This window comes from Amia ocellicauda, chromosome 1, assembly GCF_036373705.1.
Source record: "Amia ocellicauda isolate fAmiCal2 chromosome 1, fAmiCal2.hap1, whole genome shotgun sequence".
NCBI lineage: Eukaryota > Metazoa > Chordata > Actinopteri > Amiiformes > Amiidae > Amia > Amia ocellicauda.
Genome location: NC_089850.1, coordinates 32,141,447 through 32,152,731, shown reverse-complemented (window position 1 = coordinate 32,152,731; position 11,285 = coordinate 32,141,447). Strand labels below are relative to the sequence as shown.

The window sequence follows — 11,285 nt, the reverse complement described above, 5'->3', positions numbered from 1 at the left end:
CCATGTTAGACATGAATTAACAAATTGGCCTATGTTTGGTTTACAGATCAAGGTTGGAAGAACCTGAAGAAAAATAATTGATTTGGTGATCTGAATTGTTTAAGTTTTTGCATTGCATAATACTTTCTTTTAAAAGAGATTTCATCCTGTGTTCTCTGCAATTTACTTAATTATAACACACTGAGAACTGAATATATAATAACATTGAAATTAGATTAACACATTCAGAAAATAAGTTTAAAACCATTTATTATGTTATCTGTATTAAACACCTATTAAAATAGTTTGAAATTGCTGCATACGACAAAAGTCTTAAACAATTCTGTTCTTCCTGTTCCCTAGTAGAAAAAAAAGAACAGGTAACACACTTCCCATTGTTATACTAAATATATTGTTTTTAACAGTTAGGTGGATTATCTAGTGAACTAATACTTCTCTACTATGCATTAAAGTTATGATCCAAGGCTTTAAAATAATGGTAGACGCATTCATGTGTCAGTTTACAATTACAGGCCCCTACAATGTATATTGTCCTCAAAGAGTTACAAGACCATGATAACAATATCAAAATCCATTCTAAAATGAATAAATTATTGATGTTTCACATGTTGTATCCTTGAGCTGTGTTCTACTTTAAGAGTAAACTGAATACTAGTAATGCACTGTGCTGAAGAATGGTACAATGTCAAACAAACTGTGTGCAAAGTACTAAAGACCTGAAATTCCACACTGAAGAGCAATTCTGCATGAAGGTTATTAAATATATTTATACTATGCAGGAATGGACAAAATAGCCAATGTACTGTAGCTTGAGTTTATGACTTACAGGTGCAAGTATGTACAGTAAGGCAACATCTGAATGGATTGTAGATAGTAGAGCTATTATAGCATATATTGAAAAACTGACATATTTCTGTCTCTGCCATAGTCAACAATGTTAGCAAGATGGCAGTTGTTGATACAGGTGAGAGGAACTGAAAATGTGTTTTGTTATATAAAAGCCACATAGAGAATAGTCTCAGATCCCTTTTAACTACTTCTAAATCCTATTCCTTTGTCAAGATAGACACTGAATATCTCACAACATAAATTATGCAGAAAGATACCAATCGCGGAGAATGGCTGAAAATACAAACTCTAAGAAATATAATACAGCATTTGGGTAGAAATGGCTGTCTTTATATTAATTCTGATTCATATTTTTAATAGATTTTGGTACTGACCCTGCCTGGTAAGTTTTTAATGAAGATAATACGTGCCATTAAATGTATTGCTTGAACAGTCTTTTATTTCTCACATGGCAGTTACAATGAGAATGCTAAGGCCTGCTTTTTCACGTCTCTCTTAATTTATCAGTGGTTTTGTGTTACCCACCTGATGTAAGGCCTCACTGAAAATGCATAAGCTGCTTGTCAACACACAGGTATTCCCTGGGAGCACAGCAGAAGAAAGGTGTTGAGCTCCAGCAGGAAATACAATTCTCCAGAGCTTCATCATAATAACACATACAAAAATTGCTCTGAATATTAGATTGACTCAGTAACTCATTTCATTCCTAGCAGTGCTAACATTAAAAATAGACGAACAACTAATTGTAATGTTGTAAGTTTCTGTACAAGTGCAATTCCTCTTTAAGACAATTATTCCTTGTCCAGAGACCAGTTATTAACTTTCACTTTACTACAAAATGAAAATGATTACAGTTGAACTTTGAGGTTCCTGACAGAATTGGAAAGCACCAAAGGTCCACTAATGAAAGGATGTCTTAGTGTACTGTGAATCTTTCAGGTGACGCAGGGTGTCTTATAGGTCAACTGCTCTTTGAATTGATCATACAAGGTTATGAGAGAACAGATGTACCAGGAAATTGAACTGTCTCAAGATAACAGACATCATGTATGTCAATTGTCCAGTTTCCAACCCCCTACCACCATTCTTCTAATAATTGAGCAATAACCTTTTAAATACTTATTCTGACTCTTCATATGTTCATTATTTTTTTGAGTGAAAAGATAAAGAAACTATAATATAGTTTTAGATTGCCTTTATAATAGATACATAAGCAAATATCACTGAATTTTTTTCTTGATTTCTAAAAATTGACCATTTAATTTAAAAGAACGATTTTTTGCATGTATAAGTTAAAGAATCCACAGCTGTTTTCAGGATATGAGGAAGGGAAGAAAAACCTCAAAAACATTTCCTATTCCCATTTTTCTTCTGTTGCTTCTCTGCATGTTTTAAGATAACAATAGTCTTACTTATCTTACAGTGGAAGGGGTTGGTAATTTCTAAAAGTCTTTCACATACATATCTATTCCTAATGCCAGCAGAACTACTGCAAGTTCAGCTTACAAAAGCACTATCAACATGCTTTAAAAAAATAATACCTTATTTGACCATTTTAACTGAATAATGTTATATTATATAAACATTACATGGAGAAAACATATGAAACTGAAAGTCTGAAACTGTACAACAATCCAACCTTTCACATTCGAACAATAGCAGGAAAGTATCTTAGAATTCGTATTCATTTTCAAATAGAAACGTGGACAAGCCAGTGGTTACCAAACAATGAGCTTCTTTAATACACTGTTGTAAACACTACAGTAGCTAGATAACACGGCATATTAATAAACTCGACTAGATGAAGTGGCAGCATTCCAGGTATTACTAGGTACACAGCTATATGATATTAAGCACTTTCTCCATTAAACACAACATAGGACCTGGGCTTTTCTTATGAGTGTGCAGCACCTCTGAGTAGGCTAATTAATTCCAATGGTTAGATCTGCTTGCATTTATAATCTGCTTAATGTTAAAAAGAATACCTATATGAGACCTTCATAGTATTATCAGACCATTTTCATATTAAAAACTAAAAACAAAAAAAAATATATATATATATATTGTTCAATTTTAATGAGCAGCAGTCACGAGTTTCTGTATAGTCCTCATCTCTTTCCTTGTCAATCAATCTAACTGCTTTACATGAAACACCTCCTTAAATATGTTATTATTTTAAAACGACAATAACATGACTGGCATCAAAGGATATGGTGAGCAGAAGAATGTCTGTACCTTACAAAATGAAGCAATGTCTGAAAAATGATAGCGGCAAACAATGAGCAATAAGCAGACAGCATTAGAAGCCTCCAGAAAAGAAAAAAAGAGAGAAGAAAAAAAAAACTACGCTGAAAATGAAATACCGTCTTCATTCTGGATAGGCTTGTTTCCAGCACTGCAGACCTGCCTTTCTGAATTACAAATGTTTCTATAACCCTGATGAAAGCACAGGAGTATAAACACAAACAAACAAAAAAACAACAATCAAAAGACTTCCAGGAAAGTCAATTCTATTCAAGGAAACAAATCTTATAAAGTGTCCCTCATTCTCTTCTAGAACCATCTAATTTCTGTAACACATAGCTTTATAATCAAGTGTTAATTGACCATACACCTTTTATTAAGCCACTTTTTTCATATTCCTGCAAGTGTATATGATCAAGCGGAAAAAGCAGTTGACTCACCAGTAAATACTGTTATATGCCGCATATTTTTGAACCCCCTCACATATCCTCGTAAGATACAGCATCTTCAGTTTGCTGCCGGACATGTTGTGTGCAGTGATTCTTGGCAGTCTCGGTAAGTCTGGGAAGCTGTTACTTAGCTAATCAATTCTCCTTTTGGCCATTTCATACACTTAAAATGAAAGCCTACTGCACCAAAATAAAACCCAGTCTCACCGATGTTAGGTTAAAGGCGGTGGGAAAGAGACAGCTGACTTCAATAATAATGAAAGGTTATAAAACAAGAAAACTGAAACAAACAAGAACACAACATAAATGGTATTACATCTATTTCCTCAGATACTTATACAGAGCAAAGCATTATCTGCAGGCCATAAATCGCAGGCCAACTGCTGCAGCCTATCCCAGAAAGGCAGAATGCAATGTAGAATCAAGTGCACAGTACTGCTACACCCCTGGACATGATGACAGTTTACCGCAGGGCAGTGGAGAAAGCAACAATTTGGAGTAGCCATCTGCCTACCCAGCATGCCTTTGGAGGTGGGAGGAAACAAGAGCTACTGCAGAAATCCCACGCAGTTATAGGGAGAAAAAACTACACAGATACTTGAGATTGGATCCAAAACCTGGACCCTGTAGTGAGGCACTAGCATTAGTACCCACCAAACCACTGTGCCACACCTTATCAGATATATACCAACTGAAATGAAATATGACACTTACCAAGATTTCACAATAGTAGAATATCTTCTCTTCAAATGTTTTTATTTTGTTTAAATTGTCAAGTTTACATTTCATATGTTTGAATTAAGAATCAGTGTTAGAAAGTCAAACATAAGTTTAGGGAGGCAAATATCGGCAAAGCACTTAAATCAAAAGCAGATGCAGTTGAATACATTCCTGTTTTGTCAATTATTTACAGAGTGCAAATAAATGCACACAGGGGTAATTGATTTCATTCAATCTTGTGTATTCTGAAGACAAGGAAATGCACACACTGTAAACACATTTCTGTAACGTTTACAATAAACATTTACAGAATTCTTAGTGCTTTTGAGTGTTTTTTTTTTTAATCAAACACATATTCTGACTTCTCTCTTTGCCATCAGTTCCCTAGTTCAGTGCATTTATTTTGTATCTTATTGTAGCCCATTTCACTGGAACATTTAATGGTGGGTTTCACAGACCTTGATTAGCAATAGTCTAGGTAGGACTACTCTAACTAAAATAAAATTGGGTAGTCCATGACTAGTGCTAATTTGGTCTGTAAAAACAGTCCTAACTGTTGTCACAACTTGGTTTGGCAAGGATTCAAATCTACAATCAAGTTTTCAACTCCTGTCCATAAAGGTGGATCGACCTTCCCACTGAGGTCAGGACAGTCCCTGATCAACTTCTGTCTATAACTCAAGACAGATCTTTTGAGACTGTACCTGTAATACAGCAGCCTAATCTCCTGGGCTGCCCAGGACTCTTGACTAATTCACCCTTGATAAGGGTGTCTGTTAATGTCCTGTGGGCGAATGCACAATGTTAGGAAATATGTCCTGATATCACTTAATACATGTAGCTCTATTTCCATGCTTATATTGGCGATTGTGTATACCAGGGGTGGCTAAACCTGGTCCTGGAGAGCCGCAATCCTGCAGGATTTCCAGGTCTCTCTTAATTACCAATCACTGGATACCTTGAACACAGGGACATTTTGCCTAATTAAGCAGTTAACGATCTGGATAGAACAAAAGCCTGTAGACCAGGGTTAGCCACCTCTGGTGTATACAAACCTGCTTAGTCCCAAAACTACACCCAAGCTGAAAATGACAAAACTTAAACCAGTACATAAGACAAAACAATTCCCACAAACGCCACCAATCTTTCATTGAGATCTGGCGCCAACATTTTCAAACATGACTTAAGCAAATATACTAAAATTATACTAAAATACCAGTGAATAAAAGGACTAATCACTGCATTTAGATCAGTGGTTCCCAACACTGGTCCTAACCCACTACCCTGCTTGTTTTTGTTCCAACCAAGCTCTCAATTATTTAATTTAACCATTAACTGAATTAATAAATTCCATAATCAGAGCCTTTTAATCACATTAAACAGTAGGGATGTTAAGTTCATTATAGAATTCTATAAAGATTTTTTTAAAGAACCAACTCTTATTACCTAATTTAAAAAGTCTAGTCTAAGCAGATTGTTACTTCAGTTAAGTTTCAATTAAGTAATTGAGAGCTTGGATGGAACAAAAACCAGCAGGGTAGATAATTTAGATAATAGATTTAAATAATACATGCAATATCTGGATGATGTTTTAGTTAAAAAACATCAGAGAGTAGCTATTACAAAGCTACTCTTCAAAAAGCATAAATGTATCTCAATGGCATGATTAAGAGAAAATATTAACCTTTAAGTAGCCATATTAATCAACAACTGAAAAATAAATGATCTACAATGTTAGCAGTTAACACTAAGCAGAGATTCTACACCCTGCCCAAGTGAATCTAGAAAAGGTTTTTCAACAATTGAATAAGACTGTTGTGGAAATATTTGTACTATTTAAGTTAAGCACTTATGCATTTGTTTTGAATTGTAAGACATAGACAATGTTTTAGACTGAACTTGGTCATATAATTGTGTTGTATGTAAACACTACACTTCAACAGAGCAGGTGAAAGTCGTATCTCTGCTGCTAAACACACCAAGTCACGGGAACATGATTCAGCTTACCTAGCAAAATAACTTTTCTTGCCTTCTTTCATTTCCATCTTAGAGGCAGAAGATAACCAAGACGTTCGCCGGTCTTGGCCACTTTTTTTTCCCCCCTTCACAATCTTGTTTTGGACTGTTTGTTTTTCATGTGCTACCTGCAAAATAAATAAATGTGATTCCTACTTCATTGTACTTCTCAAGAGAATACACAGCATGGTGTGCGCTTAGCTTGCTCTATAGACCACTAAAACTTTAACTAGAGTCATGTGAGATTAGTTTACATTGCTCTGGCAATACTCCGCTCCTCAAACATAACAGTTCTTTTTCTTCCACATTACACAGACATATTGTATAGTACATGTATACAAGGCCTAATAAAAGATTTCAGGGAAAAGCTTAAATTGTGGCAAATTAAGTAGATGACTATTCTATCCTATTCAATATATACAAGAGAAACCTGCAGTATACTGCTTTTTCATGACTACATGTAATAGCTTATACACTAGATATGTCTGTTCTGCCGTATACTTTGTTATGTAATTAGGGTCATTGATACTTAGGCCAATAAATATCAAACAAATTACAGAATTTTGCTGTTGTTTTTGTAACTTGGCAATGGGAAGGAACTGTTTTTCTTCTTTTTCTAGCAGTCAGGAGATGACGGTCAATGTTAGGAGACTTTGGCTACACATATTTCAGAAGGGAGAATGGTTAAATATCCAGCCATCACCACATCTACAGTATATGTAACTTAACTTCATAACGTGCGATCAAATCAATGTTTTGTACAGAGTTAATCACAGATCTTTTCGATTACATCTTAATAGATTTGCATAATCTGTAGAGTGCAACTGGCCTAGAATTCTCATAATTATTGAAAAGGCAACACACATGAGTCATGCAACATTAAAAAAATGTGTCAATCCACATCTGGATGAAGGCCATTTTCCAATTTGTTTCAATTTACAGCATCTCTTTTCCAGATGACTCCAGCAAAGCTTCTGATCTAATCTTCCCATCTTCTATGTGATCCTCTTCTGTATTGTTTTTCATCTCTCCAATCAACAGCTTTAGTCTTCTTGCAACTCTTCAGCCCATTGCCATGTTCACACTTTCACTCTTTCAATGATATCAGGCAGCTATGTTTGTTCTTAAATCAATACATGTGATTTTCTCTCTCTTCTGGTTATTCCAAGCATGCATCTTTCCATGCTTCTTTGTGTTGTTTGGTCTTTTTGTGTCCTTTTTTCATTGAATGACCAGGTTTTAGAGACCCCCCCCCCCCCCCCATATTATTGAAAACACAAAGCTGTGAAAATGACCACAATATACAAGGGTGTGTGAAATAATGAGGTATTGTTTTACCACCATTAACTACCACCCATTTCAAAGTTGTGACAAAAAATAATCAACAGCAGGTAATAAGCCCCATTCTGTGATACAGAAATGACCCAGGTAGATATAGCAAAAGTTGCAATAAGGTTGTTGTTATTATTATTGTTTAATTGAGACGTTGCTCAATGTAAGGCAAAGATAAACAAGTGGTTCAGATCTGCTTTTTTGTATCAATCATGGGATTATTTTATTCAACTTGATCAAGAAAAACAGATGGGTGCAGATGCAAAAATAATAATAATAATAATAATAATACAGTGCAACCAAACAGAGCTGCAATAAAAAAAAACGCTCATACATATTGACACTTCACAAAAACAACATTTCAATAGGAAATCCAGGTCTACGTTCGTTCTTGTTCTCATGCTAAGGAAGGATACCAGAACAACCTGGAAAACAAACCGATGCATTCCACACAAAATTCACATCTAAGAAATGAGCTTGATTTTAGCTTAATTGTAGTCCCATAACATCCCGTGCCTTATTTCTATGTGTAACAACGTACATAGCTGGTGCTGCATCCGTTATGTCAGATGGAATAAGGGATGCCCAGCATTTTCTTAAGCTTTAACACTTGCACTCCTCTGTGCACCTTTTCAATGCAATCTTCAATCATATAACGCCCCTCCTCGTGTACTGCAGCAAAATAAACACCCACGAGTGAAAATGCATGCCATGCATAACCATCTAACCCTCACGTTAACATGCACAAAAAAGCACAGCGCTATAAACTCGTATATCAATATTAAATCTCAAGCGCAAGAGACGTTGAAAGAATAATCAAAACCCACCTAGATAGATTTAAACAGGATATGCAATGCTCCTCTTTCCACAAACGTGCATGCTTCTAACCGTCTTTTTCAAGCACACCAGCCCAGTAGGAAAAAAAATACAGCCCAAAATGTTCATCTTCCACCGTGCATTTGCCAAATCGTAGAGCTCCTCACACCAGGGAGGAGATGACAACAATCTGGCACAGAAGAGGGGAAAAAGAGAAGGGCAAGGTCCACATTCACGATGGCTGTAATAAAACAGAATATACCAAATCCGTTCAGAATAAATGCGTCACGGTGGCCTCAAATCGCATCCCATTCAACCAGACTGGCAATACAGCAAACACGGATCATTGTGCTTTGTTCAAAACGTTTCTTCGCACATTGCAGTCTTTGTATCGCTTCCCTTTGCATTCCCACTAGCCTGTGATTCAGTGAACCCGTTTCGAAAGGAGACCTGTTTTCCCCATGGCCAACCTTGTCATCGTGACGCAATCTTAGGTAGAACCCTAGTCGCGTTCCTGTAGCGCAGATGTCCGCAGATCTGCAGAATCCCACCGATCCCATTGGCGGAACAGCGCAGATCCACGCAGACCTGCGGACACCTGCGCAACTCGGACGCGACCACTGTCCTGTCTGCTGGTCTGTGATTCGTGTAGAGTATTGTACTGATTCGAAGGGAGCAATGGCAATCAATTGTATGCCTCGCAAAGTGCTTTCTGTCTGAAACTGAAAGAAAAAATAATATTTACGGTCTTGGGGTGACACCAAATATAGGTACTTGTGTACCCTGGCATGCACGACCCCACTATGTAAGGATTTGTTACACCATGAATTTTAAAATGACATTATTACAAATGTATGCATGCCTTGCAGAGATATGGCGCATAGCTGTTTACAATGGTCAGTTATTCAGAAACACATTATATAAAATCACAAAGTGAGATCCAAAGCACACGCTGCAGTAAACTAACCCCTCAACCTTGAACAAGGTGTTGACAACGTCACGTCCGTTTAGCATTAGTTCAGTTCTATAAAAAGTAGACAAAACGTTAAAACTAACAAAAATATAAATATTATAAAAAATGGGACCAAAGTAAAGCGAAAGAGCATCAGCCAGGAGACAGGAACTTCGGCACATTCAAATTCCAATAAATAGGCATGTGTTATTATTATAGTAAACTTAGGAAATCAATTGTATGATTAACAGTACATTTATATATGAGTATTTATCTCATTTTCATGTCCGTTTTCACCATACATTCAATGTATTGATTTAGCCTACCTGTACAAAATATGAACATTTCCATTCCTTTACATCAATCGAAAAATAAAATAAATAATAATAAATCATGAAACCTGATCTAATTAATCTTTAACCTAAATAATCCTTTAATCAAAGCTTGACACGTATAAAGTATTGTTCTCAAAGAAGTCATAACGTATACAAATGAATCTCGTGAAAACGTGAAAAAAAGTCGCCAACGGCAAAGCAGCCTGACAGCGCATGCTCAGACAAGTGTTTATGTCGTAAGAGTCTATAGACGAAGCTCTCTACCAGCGCTCGTGCCTCCCTGGTGGTCTAGTGGTTAGGATTCGGCGCTCTCACCGCCGCGGCCCGGGTTCGATTCCCGGTCAGGGAATGAGTCCTTTTGCACCGCTGCTCTTTTTTCTATACCTTAATTCCGCATGATTCTATACATTTTCATCCACGTCAAACCCACTGACAAAATGTGTTAACAATGTTATTTGAAACATGACATCCTGGAACAGACGTGAAATTTGCAATAAGAACTCTTGAGTAAAAAATCAAATACAAACAGGCAGTGACCGAGTTCAGCTGTGAAGACTGAGACGCAGCGCCGGATTGGACGCGGCGCACTGCGGCCGCCTGTCCGCTGGGTGTCAGTGCACCTCTGGCTCCGGCTCCCCGCAGCAGCAGAGCCCCTCTTGAAGAAGCTGTGGTCGCGGTAGTGTAGCGCAGGTTTCCGCACCTCTGCTGCTGCGCGGCTCGACCAATGGGGTCGCAGGGATTATGCAGATCTGCGCAGAACTGCGGAAACGGCGCTACAATAACGCGACCAGCGAGCGAGCGAATTACAACACAGGGCCTTCTCACTGCGCCGCCGTGTGCGTCCTTTCCTGCCCCGTTATACAGTAATAATAATCATATTTTCGAGAAGCCTGAGGAAGTGAAGCATATCCATAGCCTTGGCAGGTAAGTGGTGTGTGTGCGGTATGAATGCTGTGTATAAGTGTGGTGTTGTCTGTGTCTGCACTGTTTTACACCACAAACTGCTCCGCGCATCCAGGAAGTGCAGTTGTCAAGCTCAGCTGAAGTACTGTGCTGTACTGTCAGTCTATGAACAAGCAGTGAAGACCGTTTTAAGGGTATTACAGTATTAATATATATATATATATTTAAATCAACGTGAATACGATCTAAAGAGTTGCTGTTTATTGGAATTATCACCAGTATACCTGCATCGTTTTGTGAAGATTTAATTGCTCAGTATTCGAGTAATGCCAGCATGTATCTGTCTATGGCGTTGCTTCCGTAATTGAACTAAGTTAATAATAATAATAATAATAATATATGTAATTGCATGAGCATAAAACTTTTTTTAAATAAACTTCCGCAAGTGGCTAGGTATTTGTGCATGGTAAATGTAGGGTGACTTTGTAGGACAGCCTAAATACTTGTTAGGTAATGAATAATGTATTTATTGAATAGGTTAACTTGTAAATAAAGCGAATCGTAATGATAATACAGTAATGTACGTACCCAGAAACAGACACTACCACAATATGTTGGTATTTCTATGTAACGTGTTAAAAGATTTCCCCATCACCTTACAGATATCAC

At 37.1% G+C, this 11,285-nt stretch overlaps 2 protein-coding genes and 1 non-coding gene across 7 annotated transcripts in view; 2 read left to right on the top strand and 1 right to left on the bottom strand.

The window, feature by feature from the left end:
• The window catches only part of LOC136748320 (nuclear receptor coactivator 7), a 36,103-nt gene extending 27,210 nt beyond the window's left edge, over positions 1-8,893 (bottom strand). For 2 of the 3 annotated variants that reach the window (XM_066702002.1, XM_066702011.1), the window contains exons 1-2: positions 8,438-8,892; positions 6,270-6,406 (exon numbers count right to left, since the gene is read on the bottom strand). In XM_066702002.1, coding sequence (XP_066558099.1) covers positions 6,270-6,307 — 38 coding nt within the window. In that variant the 5' untranslated portion in view covers positions 6,308-6,406; positions 8,438-8,892. Of the gene's footprint in view, positions 1-6,269; positions 6,407-8,437 lie in introns of all 3 variants that reach the window. The other variant, XM_066702017.1, reaches the window with a different exon arrangement.
• A 1,097-nt stretch (positions 8,894-9,990) lies between these two features.
• Positions 9,991-10,062, top strand: trnae-cuc (transfer RNA glutamic acid (anticodon CUC)). Its single transcript has one exon. It is a non-coding gene; the product is annotated as a tRNA-Glu (tRNA).
• Positions 10,063-10,399: 337 nt separating this feature from the next.
• atg5 (ATG5 autophagy related 5 homolog (S. cerevisiae)) overlaps positions 10,400-11,285 on the top strand; it is a 52,555-nt gene continuing 51,669 nt past the window's right edge. For 2 of the 3 annotated variants that reach the window (XM_066701950.1, XM_066701941.1), the window contains exon 1: positions 10,400-10,637. In XM_066701950.1, the coding sequence (XP_066558047.1) occupies positions 10,438-10,637 (200 nt within the window). In that variant the 5' untranslated portion in view covers positions 10,400-10,437. The remainder of the gene's footprint in view (positions 10,638-11,285) is intronic. The other variant, XM_066701960.1, reaches the window with a different exon arrangement.